General features: G+C 31.6%; 4 protein-coding genes across 16 annotated transcripts in view; 2 read left to right on the plus strand and 2 right to left on the minus strand.

Moving 5' to 3' along the window:
* sona (sol narae) overlaps positions 1-1,845 on the plus strand; it is a 139,689-nt gene extending 137,844 nt beyond the window's left edge. For all 7 annotated transcript variants that reach the window (XM_036375758.2, XM_036375765.2, XM_070109246.1 and 4 more), the window contains one exon: positions 493-1,845. Coding sequence is in view for 5 of the 7 variants with exons in the window: in XM_036375765.2 (XP_036231658.2) it covers positions 493-521 (29 nt within the window). In the remaining 2 variants the exon portion in view is untranslated. The remainder of the gene's footprint in view (positions 1-492) is intronic.
* Positions 1,846-3,219: 1,374 nt separating this feature from the next.
* LOC106618305 (transmembrane protein 14 homolog) lies at positions 3,220-3,984 on the minus strand. Its single transcript, XM_014235996.3, has 2 exons — positions 3,760-3,984; positions 3,220-3,701 (listed from the first exon to the last, which is right to left on the minus strand). The coding sequence occupies exons 1-2, from the start codon at positions 3,833-3,835 to the stop codon at positions 3,376-3,378; spliced, it is 402 nt and encodes a 133-aa protein (XP_014091471.1). The 5' UTR covers positions 3,836-3,984; the 3' UTR covers positions 3,220-3,375.
* An 8-nt stretch (positions 3,985-3,992) lies between these two features.
* Positions 3,993-4,809, minus strand: LOC106618306 (transmembrane protein 14 homolog). The gene is made up of 2 exons (XM_014235997.3): positions 4,624-4,809; positions 3,993-4,516 (listed from the first exon to the last, which is right to left on the minus strand). The coding sequence occupies exons 1-2, from the start codon at positions 4,697-4,699 to the stop codon at positions 4,257-4,259; spliced, it is 336 nt and encodes a 111-aa protein (XP_014091472.1). The 5' UTR covers positions 4,700-4,809; the 3' UTR covers positions 3,993-4,256.
* A 354-nt stretch (positions 4,810-5,163) lies between these two features.
* Positions 5,164-13,280, plus strand: Psi (P-element somatic inhibitor). Of its 7 annotated transcripts, none has more exons than XM_070109303.1 (12): positions 5,164-5,481; positions 5,566-5,971; positions 6,037-6,320; positions 6,387-6,782; positions 6,926-7,072; positions 7,144-7,586; positions 7,659-7,720; positions 7,786-7,982; positions 8,058-8,553; positions 8,984-10,062; positions 10,491-12,006; positions 12,387-13,280. In XM_070109303.1, the coding sequence occupies exons 1-9, from the start codon at positions 5,404-5,406 to the stop codon at positions 8,427-8,429; spliced, it is 2,385 nt and encodes a 794-aa protein (XP_069965404.1). In that variant the 5' UTR covers positions 5,164-5,403; the 3' UTR covers positions 8,430-8,553; positions 8,984-10,062; positions 10,491-12,006; positions 12,387-13,280. The 7 variants fall into 7 exon arrangements, with proteins under 7 accessions (XP_069965404.1, XP_069965406.1, XP_036231661.1 ...); XM_070109305.1 differs by having other exon boundaries at positions 11,823-12,006; XM_036375768.2 differs by having other exon boundaries at positions 8,984-12,006.

A 13,280-nucleotide genomic window follows, 5' to 3' on the forward strand; every position in this document is an offset into this window, starting at 1 on the left:
CGAAATTAAAACTCGTCAACTAAAAAAATACACATACAAACATTTTAATTTACACTTGAAATGTAAATTAAAGTAAAAACTAAAATCAGCATCATCTTGATCTACGAAATTTTGCATGACAGTGGCGGCAAATACACATCACTCATCACAAATTCTAAAAATTTAATAAATATATATATTTTAGATAAAATAATTAACAAATTACAACAAAAATAAACAATTCTGGCTTCATTAGTAACAACATACTTGCATTTTTTTATATGCATACCGATTAATTCATATTTATTTGTTACAATTTCTTTATTTGTTTTATTATTTGTTTTTATTTTGTATATTTTTTTTCGTACATATATTTATTATTTGCGTAATTATTTTAAATACATTACACATTTTACATTTACTGACAATTTTCGATTTCTTTTCATTCATACCCCACTAAATTTTGTACGTTTACTAATTGTCACCGTTTCCTTTTTTATGTGCGCTATGCAGTGGTTAACTGGAAGGCGTTTCCATTTTGAAAAGAGTAGTTCCGTTGCTGACTGAGTGATGGCGCCGCCATACGTTTTTCTTGTAAACTACGTTTTTCTTGATTTGATCTAAATCTGATTATCGGAAGTATATAATGCATCAACAAGTGTGGCAGCAATTGGCAGTGATAGCAGCGGTAACATGAACGAGCATCTCAACACAACTACAACAATTAACAGCCGTATATTATGTCGATATAAACTCATATTTAGCAAATGATTTACGTACTAGTATATTTAAATTAGACAGCATACAGAAGACATATCATTGCCATTTTCAAATTTTCCAATTAAATATTTACATACACATTTACATTTTAAAAGCAAATAGTTGAAATTAATGCATGAATTTAGTTGAAGCAGTTAAAGCTGAATATTAATGAAGAAAAACGCATGAAATCATACAGCGCCACACATACATACATAAGCAATGCATAAATACATTAACGTTTTTATTTAAACCAGCACATATCCATATGCTACCCAAAATATGTACTTAAGTATGTACTCGTAATTATGTACAACGTACACGTATGTATCGTAAAAATACGTACATAAAGCATCGATCACGCATAACCACACTTAAGTGAATCCATATTTAAATATTACATACGTACTTTAAAAAGAATCATAGTTAGAATTTATTGATTTGTTTTAGGTTTTAATTATTAAAACATATATGTATATGTAAATTAAAGAATAATTATATTTAATTTAATTGTATTTTTTAAATAAATTTTATGTTTTTTTGTTTATTTGTTAAAAGCTGTAAATGCATTTGTGCACTAGAATGAATAAATGTAGATACATATATATTGAAAAAAGAAATTATTTTAAATTATATACATTTATGAATAAATGGTTTTGCGCGAATTTTAATAACTCATATTTCGAAAAATTTATTATATTATATTAATTTCAAACAGAGGAAGGAAATACACACATTGCATGTTTGCATTCAAAAAAAAAATAATAATTGAATTTCATTAGTAGCTACAGCCTATAAATACACACATAAATACAATTCATTGACATATTGTGTAAATGTAAAGTTTTATTGTATTGTAGACATATGATAAAGAAATACACTAAGTGGATATTTTAAGTCTAATTAACTGTGTATGAATATGTCATTGACATTTTAGGTAAAAAGGCGAAGAAAGGATATATATGTTTCATACATATATATAGCTAAATATATTAATTAAAACATACAATTATAGTTAAATGCGAAAGATTGTGAAAACCATTAATTTAAAGTTTGTAAAAATTTAAAAATTGTTGAAAATAAAACTTGCTTATTGATACATATGTATATTATTTGTGTAAATTAACTTATTTTCATTATTGTGTATGAGGAAATATTTGACAATTCCCACAACAGCCGGTTCTTCGTTACCGGAATTGACCCGGATTTTATCCGGCTAAGGGCTGTTATTTCAACGACCTAACCCTGTTTGGATCGGTAAGTGTTAGTTTAAGTTTGTCGTCATTAGAGCAACACCTAGCAGCAGGGTCGCTCCGTATCCTCTTGACCCGTGCTGGCATCGAGTCCAACCAGAGCCCCGAGGAATTCTTTTGCTGCTAATGTGCTAAAAGACTCCATCCAAACTCCACCTCGGTTAGGTGCAGTACATGCAATGGATGGAGCCATCTTAAGTTCTGCTCAGGCCTTAAGACACATAGGGAGTGGACCACAAGTTACGTGGCCGCGTGCTGCCAACGCAGTACTGCGACACCAGCCTTAACGGCTGTGAAATCTGCACCATGTTCGCGCACTGCGCCGCCACTCTAGTCGAGTGGCCAAGAAAGGACCTCTACGGGCCTAAGGAGCTCTAGGCAGCATGACTCCCAGTCAGCCCGTGAGGGGCGGCAAATTTTTCAGAATGTCAAAATTTTAAACCTGATATTATATAATGTAATGACAATACATTTCAAGTATTTATTCTGATTTTTTTTATATAAATTTACGGATAAATTTCTATGAAATAAAATGTAATTCATTTTCTGATTAACTTTTTTATTCGTGAGTGCAATACTGATAAATAATATTTTATAATAGAAATAATTGAATATTGATAAGCTTTTTTTGAAGAATTTTCAAAGCTGTGTTGAATTTTTGTATCTTAAGTAAAGTGAATCTTTTATGTAAAACGCTGTAAAAATTTTACAATTTTTCTAATTTTCTTTTCGATAATTCCAGTGTTCATGGAGAATTAACATATATAAATTGATATTGAGTATTTATATAAAATTCATCTTTTTGTTTGTATATAAAAATATATTTTTCTTCAAAATGTTTCCTATAGAATAAAATAAAGAATTTAAAGACAATAAAATTGATGTTTTTTCGCAATATTGTTGAATTATATTGCTGCGAGCAACCAAATTCCAGGCGTAAAAAGAGAGGAAAAGGAGAACAAATAATAGATTTCATCAAACAACATCTACAGCACCAATACAACATATCTTGGATCAATATGGCTGTCTTCACTTTTTAAATTCTGGGATACAAATAGTATTTTAATTAAAAATTGTATTTAAATAATAAATAATTGTATTAATAATTTATTATTTCAAGAAATATTTTTTTATCTTAAGTCAATTGAACCACAAAATTTAATTTTTAATGCTCCTATTAATAAATTATTTAAAATTTTAATTTTCTAATAATGAAGTTGAAATAAAATTATTTTTAAAAAATTTATAACAGTCAATGTTATTAATATTTATTTGTATTGTTTAACAATTATATTTTTATGAAATAAATATTTTGTCTAAATAATATGAATGGACTCAAAGAAATAAAATTTCTTACTTTGAAAAGGGCGGCTTTCATATTCAGTCATTCCATCGCCTTTTTGATATTTGGTATTTTAATCGTGATTTTCCTACTGTCCACTCTTCCCAAGAAGTCGTCAATATCAATTTGATAACTTAAATCTTCGTTATAAGTATAAGAATTGTAAAAGGCTGAAGCAGCTGTAGCTAGAAATAATGCGCCATCATTAACATCGTTCGTCAAAGTATAACGTGTACCCATTATGCCGGCCAACAAAAGTTCTGTAGACAATTGAAACAAAGGACGCGGGGGATCTTTTGAATTTAAATATGCACCATAACCTAAAACACCACCAACAACAAAACTTGCTCCTAATTGAATGAACGAGTCTGAAACAAAGGAAAATTTGTTTATAATTAAAAATAAACAATTTAATTTTTTAATTACCATTGTCCATAGCTTTCACAACGCCCAACGCGGTGTATGTGCCCGCCAACAGAAAGCCCATTACATCAAATGTCATTTCTACTTGTATTACATTGCCGTTTTCACAACAAAAGTAAGAATTGTCATTTCGATTATTTTATAAAAAATTTTAATAACCCAAATATTGATTGCATAATAATCTGAGTTCTGGTTTCGGCCCTGTTATGTTTTATTAATAAACAGGGCAACACATATTCTTGTGCATGAAAAGGTGTATTTTTATTTATATGAGTCTAATTTTTAATAATATAAATACAAAATATAACAAGAAAAAGACGAAAATATTTATAATTATTGTAAAGTTATAATAACAAATTTCAACTTTTGAAGTACAAACTCCTAATCTTGCAAAATATTATACTCTGCTTTTTTGTAAAAAAGGGCAAGTTTTTCTGCCAGCAATTAACTGCAAACAATCATTTACATACATATGTATGTGCATATATGTACATATAGATTTACTGTTGTCTTCCCGGTAATGGCAAGTAACGATTGTAAGTGATTAAATTTCGAAGCATGGCGGCAACAGATATAATGCAAATCATGCCAGCAGGCATCATTTTACCAGATCGTTGCCAACGTGCGCCCATGATACCGGCCAAAGCCACAGAAGTGCCCAACTGCAAGAGTGGACGTGGCGGATCCTGTGAATTCAAGTGTGCACCCACACCGAGAATGGCACCGAATGCCAATCCAGCACCCAACGACGGTATGGAACCTAAAATCGAAATAAACCTTAATGTGTATTATTTGCACTAATATAAAAAATTAAAATGATGCTATGGAAATGAGTTGCACAATCTCAACACACGTTCATTAGCTTACCGGCTTTAACATAGCCTACAATACCGCCAGCAGCAACAGTGGCGGCATATAAAAATCCGAGTAAATCTGTTGACATTTTTATCAAATTAATATTTTGGTAATATATAAATTTCAATAATATATGATAAAATATGCAATAGTAAAAGCACAATAGTTAATCCCCAGTGTTTGTAATCAATTGTAGAGTTTTTAGTAGTGAACAAAAACAAAGCAATCAAGTGGCAAGTTGAGGGATTTTTCACTGAGGAATTTCAGATGTTGAGAATGAAGCATATCATATATGATATACGTTCTCTGGTAATACATACACTGATTTTAAACTGATACGTATATGTCTAAAAAATGCTGTTTAGTAATTTCATAATTTTTAGGTATTACGTTTAAAAATATTTCAATATTTTGAAATTCTTTAATATGTCCAACAACAATTTGTACTTAATTTCAAAATTTGAACTGAACTTTTTTTTAACAGGTGGCAGCGTTTTGTTCCATATGTCAGTTCGTTTCAGTCATTTCGATGCATTGATGGACCTCCGCCATTTATAATTTTCAGTGAAAGACTTCATGTGGTGTTGGAAAAAGTTTTGCTAATTTATCAAAAAGTACCAAGAAAATTCAGTATATATTCAACAATTTTAATAGAAAAAGGTTTAATATAACCCTTATTGAGTGTTAAAGTGTTATTTCACTTGTATAAATTCGTGCATCGTATAAAACTACGTATCAATAGTACGCAAATTATTTTCTAAAGCGGTGTGAAAAAATTTTCATAAAAGAAAAATGAGTGAATTTGCTGCATCACAATCTAATCTTAATCAGTCGCAAGCATTTGCAGCCGCACTACAGCGTGCTAAGCAGGTAAATTTTATACAAATACTATTTTTAAGAAATCAGATTCTATTCCGTAAATTGCCACACACACGCACACACATGTATATTTAGATCGCCGCTAAGATACAGCCAAATACCGCACAACCAAGTGGTGGAGGTTCTTCTAGCGCTGGTATATCACCTCCATCCGGCATTGGTTTTAAGCGTAACCACGATGACAGTGATTCCGGTCCGGAAGCCAAACGTTTCACTAGTCCTGGCAACGATTACAATAATTCCAACGGTAGCAGCGTGGGCGGCGGCGGTAGTAATGCTGGATCGACGAATATTTCTCAAGCACTCGCACAAGCCACCGCTGTTGCTCAGCGTTTAGCCGCTACAGCTGGCACAACAGTGGAGGAGCAAATACGCATTCCAGAATCGCTGGTAAACTCGGTACTGGGACGTGGCAGCACTGAGACAATTACTCAAATTCAGGGTGAATCTGGTTGCAAAGTGCAGCTTTCACAGGATCAAGGTATATGAAGTTATACTAGAAACCGGAAAGTATAAATATATAAAATTTTTTTATATTAAATATAGATCGCGTGATTACTTTACGTGGATCTCGAGAGACTGTTACTAAAGGACGCGAATTATTCCAACAATTGTCTAATCGTAATGGCGGTGGAAATATCGAAGTCGTGTTGACCATAAATATGCCTCCACCAGGGCCTACAGGGTTCCCACCGTACCAAGAAATTATGATACCTGGCACCAAAGTGGGTTTGGTAATTGGCAAAGGTGGTGATACCATAAAACAACTGCAAGAAAAGACGGGTGCGAAAATGGTTATAATACAAGATGGACCAAATCAAGAAATAATTGTAAATATATATTCAATTTAATTTTTTTTTTGTTTTTGAGTTTTACTTAAGATTAAATAATTTTAGAAACCACTTCGTATCTCTGGAGATCCGCAAAAAATCGAACATGCCAAGCAAGCTGTATTAGACTTGATAGCACAGAAAGATTTACAAGCAGCTGCGCTTGCAGCACGTAATAATGGCGGGAGTGTGCAAGGCGCTGGCGTTGGTGGAAGCGGTGGCTATAATTTTGGCAACACTGGCGAACAGTGCGAAGTATTTGTGCCGAAAATAGCTGTCGGTGTGGTTATTGGTAAAGGTGGTGACATGATACGAAAAATACAGACCGAATGCGGTTGTAAGCTGCAATTCATACAAGGCAAGAATGATGAACCTGGCGACAGACGATGCCTTATACAAGGCACACGGCAACAAGTTGATGACGCCAAACGTATGATTGACGGACTTATTGAGAATATGATGGTGAGTAGAATACTTAAGAAGTTTTTTATTTTAATTTTATAGTATATTATATAAACAATTTTAAATTTTATAAAAAATGATGTTACAATTTACAATAATTTTTGTTGTAAACTTCTTAATATATTGTACGTGTATGTTTTCAGCAACGACAACAACGCAACGCTAATAGCAGTAGCAATGGCAGCATGGATGGAAACAATTCCAATTACGGTTACGGTTATGGCGTAAATCACGCACAACAGCCGCCACGCGAAGAAATAACATTTATGGTACCTTCATCAAAATGTGGTGTAAGTAATATAATTTTATATTTGGACCTTGATATATTTATATACTTACGGTTAAATATTTTTTTTTAAAGATTGTTATTGGTCGCGGCGGTGAAACCATCAAGCTTATAAATCAGCAATCAGGGGCATATTGTGAAATGGATCGAAATGCTGTCAATCCACCCTCTGAGAAGCTCTTTAAATGCAAAGGCACCTCGGAACAAGTAGAAGCTGCACGTCAAATGATTGCCGAAAAGATTAATATGGAGTTGCCAATTATTTCGCGTAAACCCATTAGTGGTAACATTCCTGGACAACATAACAACCAAGGTGGTTATGGACAGAACCCCATGCAAAATGACCCCAACGCTGCTGCTGCCGCTTATCAACAGCAGTGGGGCGGTTATGCCCAAGGTTGGGGTGATCAAAGTCAGCAACAACAAATGATGATGGGTGGCGCAGCTATGGGACAGAATACCGGAGCAGCTGCTGGTGGGCAAGCTGATTACTCCGCACAATGGATCGAATATTACAAGTAAGTTATAATGCCAAAAATTTGGAATATCTGCTTGTTAAATTAATTGCATATATATGAACATATTTATAGATCAATGGGCTTAATGCGAGAAGCTGAAATGATCGAACAGCAGCTAAAAGCTAAACAAGCGGGTGAGTACATATATGCTAGAAAATCTAAAGCTAAGCTCATTTCAAAGTATAACTGTTATTTTAAGGTGCGAATGCGGGTCAACCAATGGGTGCTGTTGGTATGCCACAACAACAGCAAGCACAACAGCAACCTCAACAACAGTCACAGCAACAACAAGCACAACAAGGTGGCGGTACAGCAGATTACAGCGCGCAATGGGCTGAGTATTATCGCAGTGTAGGCAAGATTGCCGAAGCCGAAGCAATCGAAAAGCAAATGAAGGTTTGTTGTATACGAAGATTTTTATTTGAAAGAAAAATATTTATATTAAATGTTTTATGTACAATTTCCATACAGCAAGGACAGAATGGTCAAGCGAATGCATCAGGCGGCGCTGTTAACAGTAATAATGCAGCAGGTGTTAATAGCAATGCTGGTGGTAGTAGCAACGCGGGCGCCGGTAATAACCCCGCTGATGGCAGCAACAATGCAGCGATGCAAGGTATGACACCTAGTCAATATGCGCAGTATTCACAATACTATGCAGCCGCGCAAGCGAGTCAGGCGGCAGGCGGTGCTGCACCCGGCTATCCACAAGCGGCTTATGGGGGCTATGGCGCACCGGGAGGTGGATATCCAGGCGCGCCACAACCCAACATGCAGCCCAGTAATATGGGTGGCGGACCAAATGCCGCCAACCAGAATAAACAAAAAGGCGACCAGAAGTAAAGGATGTACTATATATTATGTATGTATGAGAGTAACGGCGTGGTGGAAGCAGCAGCAATGTAGACGTAGCAGAAGCTTGTGTAACGCGAAAAAATGTTTAATGATGTTAAAGCTGTTGAATGGGGTGAGTTGTTTTTGTCAATATGTTAATGAATTTTCATATGTATATTAAATTTAAAGTGCTTTTTAAAAAATTGCTAATATTTGCTACATTTAAAACTGCCATTTTCACTATATTATTATACAAATTCATTGTTTATCACATTTAAAACTTTCCAAACATAATTATGCCCTATATTTATATATATACGTATATATATATATTTATATATAAATCGATTAATTCCTTTACACTTTACTATTTGGTAGATTGCGCCTTATTACAATTGACAACCAATTTACAATTTTTATATAAACTTTTAATTTCACATTCTCACCATTTACTATATAACTTACTATTTTATTTGTTTGTTTCTATACATATATATCAATTCTATTATTATTTTACGTGCCTATGTAACGAAATATATACCAACATAAAACATTTTTTGCAGAGGTCACAAATGTCTCAATTACTACTACTTCTACTACTACTACTACTACTACTCCTTACCACTCACAGCAAAAAATTAAAATAATAAAAAAAAATAGAAAACAAAAAGAGTCTGTGAAAATGTGTTGGCGTGTGCGAGATGGTTTAAATATAATATATTTTAAATATATGCATATATATGTATTTTTAGTTTGTAAGCATAATTTATAGAAACATCAACAGCACTATTACAAATGAAAAATGAGATATAAAGCAAAGGCGCGACTCTACACCATGCTAAATCCACATCAAACAAAATTTGAGTGCATAATACACATTAAAACATCGTAAATACTGCAAACTTTGACATAAAAAGGATATGCAACGCTAACCGAAGGCATTCATCGAATGTTTTCTACAAAAACAAAAAATGAATAATCTAAAAAAATTTCGTGCCGAAGATGAAAATTATAAAAATGCATTAGTAGTTTCGTTCCGTCAAATAAAACAAAAGGAGTAAAAATTATATGAACACACTCTTAGCTAATGAAATATTTGCAATGTAAGGCTTTAGTGAACAATTAACGCTCGTAAATTTTCCACAAAACTAAAAAAAAGAACTATTGAACTATATAATTAATGCTTGACATAACAGTAAAAAGTAGATATAATTATACTAAGACGTGCATACAAAAACAAATTTCCGCATTAACGGTCTAATCTTTTATAATAACAGCGAAATCAAATAGAAAAGTAAAGTTATATTCCAATATTCTTCCAAATGCACCATCATAACAACAACAACAACGAAATGTGCGTAATCCGTATATATTGGAATGGTTCACATGACAGTAAACAAGAAGCTGGAAGTTGTCTAAAATATGAAAACACACGCACCTGTACAAACATGCAAATGTCAGCCAATCATAGCAAAAGCAACAAGAACGCCTTGCTCACCGCCAATACTGCACTCGACTATTTATGAGTGGACGCCACTTTGCAGCGCGTTAAATAGTTCATTCCCGTTAATATTTAAATAGAAACGAAAACGAAACAAAAAATGTTGCGTCTGTACAAAAAAAAAAAAGTGAACTGCATGTGGTAAGCTTTGGAATTATAATATTTCTAATAAGTGCTGATAAAAAAAAACCAAACAACAATGCATATAAGATATATACAGATAAAATTTCCCATATTGAATATATGCATAAAATAAAAACAAAAAATGCAACTTACATACATATATAATATAAAAAACATGTTTTTAAAAATTTCTTATTATTGATTACCTAAACAAATACGTCATTTAACATTTTGCGAATGAAATATGTCTATGTTAATTTACTATCTACATACCTATATGTATATTTAAAACATGCAAATTACCATGTATGTACAATATATTATAAGAAATTCAATTATAATGCCAATATAATAATTACATATATATTCACTTGTGCATATATACGTATATATTAAACAATCTCTTGATATATTTCAATTAATTAACATTGAAAATCATATTGTAGCGGGTTTATTTACTAGTACAAGTATGTAAGTGCCAGAAGCGAAATGAAGGATAACCAAAATGGCAGAAAAACAAAACGCAAAGTAGAAAACAAAATGGAGCAGCAGCAACAACTCATTGTTGAAAATTTGATTTAACAAATTTGGTCGAAATGCAGACAGACTCTCAGCTTCACGAAGAAATTATTCATTCATTTTCTTAAATTTGTATAACTTTTTAGTTCTTATTTAATTTTTTTTAATCTGATCCATATTATGTACATATGTGTGTTTAGAGTATAAATCTTGATTTTATATTTACATATTTTGCCACAAATGCATATTTACAAATGTTGATTTCCCAATATTATTATTTTCTTTCTAATTTCATAATAAGTATTTATACTATATACATATATGTATTTTTTTAAAGCAACACTGTGGGAAAGTCTTACTGTTTGCATATTCATCAGAACCTTTTAGTCGCGGCAGTTGGTGCATATTTTTTGATTTTGTGTATGGAACCTCAAATTGCGAAAAATTTATTTACAAATATGAAATAATGACATGTATTCTAATAATATAGCGTGGATTAATAGGACCTTAATTTTCAAACGTTGTTTCAGAAAAAACATTTTATAAGTGAACAAATTAGTAACTTTTAGCGTTGCTGCAACATGAAACAGGTATTTTGGCTACCAATTTGTCTATTAGTGCTGGATGTTACTGCGCCACTTATATCAGTGTAAACAGACTTTTATTCCAGCTGCTATATAAAACTGCTATAAACAAAATTTAATGTTACAGTGTAGGCTTTTACTCGACGCTTACTTCTCAACTAGTGTATTGATATAAGTGCATCAACATATTAAGCAAATTTCTAATATTAAGGGTTTCTCTTAACATTTAACCAACTATTTTAAGACTCTTGAATGCATATAGTGTATCTTCCTATGTTTAATAGTTGTGTAAAGCAACATGGAAGAAGTATCAGCCAGTTCAAACGTAAAAGAGCTTAAAAGAATTGGGACGGTTATATTAACCACAACTCACACGAGCAGTTGCACGATTATATCAACCGGGTTTAAACTCAAATTTATATAATTTAATAATTGCTTATATTATATATATGCATATATACATATAATATGTTTTCAATATACCTTCCAGCGACCATTCAATAAAATATGTCATATTTTTCGTGTTACCAACCATTTTTATGCAATATTTTTTCTATGAGAAAGTTAGCTATAATATTTTCTTTATATCTTTTTTTATATGTACATAAATGACCAACCAACTATGGTTTACTCCCATGTCCTCCGGTACGTTGATTGCACACACGCGTCTTCAAGTCGTTCGATTGGTGATCGAGCGGTCGCACAAACGTCGTTAATGCGAAACTATATGAGCAAACAGACAAAAAAAAAAAAAAATATATATATATATACATATACATACATATGTGAGGCAAAGTGCGCAAAGTTAATTACTTGAAAACAGAAAGAAAGAAACACGGTTTATGCATACCTTTTCTTGGTAAGATTCATTACATTGCTTAACTGTTTTGATACAAACAAATATAATCTATATGAATATATTAAATTTATTCATTTTTTCATATACCAAGTATATATAAAATATTTTTGAACAAAAAATTGACAACACAATCTATTTACCTTTACATACATGCATATAAACATTTATATGTGTATGAAAATAATGTTTCGCTATATTATACTGAACTGCATTGTTTATAAAAAACTTTTACGCGCATTATATATATATGTGTGTGTTTGTGTGTGCGCCCAAGAACTATTTACCTAACTTAAATACGTACATAACATATTATGTTTTAATTACTATCTACTATATTGGTTGATGTTATATTGCATAAACATAAATAAATCTATTTCCAGTTCTACAGTTTCTTAAAAGAGCTAAGAGTCTACAGCAAACAATAACTTCTAGTAAACAAGTAGCACTTACCTTCACCCAACTGCCAAAATACCAAATTTCCTACCACTACTACTACTACCACAAACGTACGTACAATACAAAATAGCAGTAAATCACTTTCCAAACTATGGTAAGCTGCTCTACATGCAAAATCTCTTTGAAATTATTATCACGTATGTACATATATTGCAATTTGAACAGAAAAAAAAAAATTATATACCTATTTAAAATGCTGATTTCACTATAAAAAATAATTGATATAACATTTTTTAAACGAAAAAATCATATTTTATAATTTTTTAAGTGTCCCTTATTGTTTTTATATACCTCCATTTAGTTATTGCTCATTTTCTATATTATTATTGTTTATAAGCCTGGGTACAACAGAAATTAGATGCAAAACAAATATATAAAATAACAAAAAGATGCGTGAGAGTCCAATTAGAATGTTGCAACATTTTAAAACGACCGTAAAATATAAAAAAAATTGTTCATAAACTTTTTAAATAATGGCAAAGAAAAATACGTATATTTAAACATTTTACTGTTTATATAACACAAGCACGGAGCAAAATATTTGTTTCGCTTAGTTAATCACAAAACAACAACAATATATAAAAAATATCTAATCTTAAGCATTATATGAAATGGCAAAAACAATATCACACACATTTAGTGCGGTGTTATAAATCAAACAACAACAAATGCAATTGTTTTTGTCAGCGAAAAAAAGTATAATAATAAAAAAATATATAAACACAGTTTAAAGGACATGCAAGCGTGTTCACAACAGTTTGAAAAAATAAAATAAATAAATAACCTTTAATAAAGAATTGTTTTAACACTGAAAACAA

This window comes from Bactrocera oleae, chromosome 4, assembly GCF_042242935.1.
Source record: "Bactrocera oleae isolate idBacOlea1 chromosome 4, idBacOlea1, whole genome shotgun sequence".
Taxonomy (NCBI): domain Eukaryota; kingdom Metazoa; phylum Arthropoda; class Insecta; order Diptera; family Tephritidae; genus Bactrocera; species Bactrocera oleae.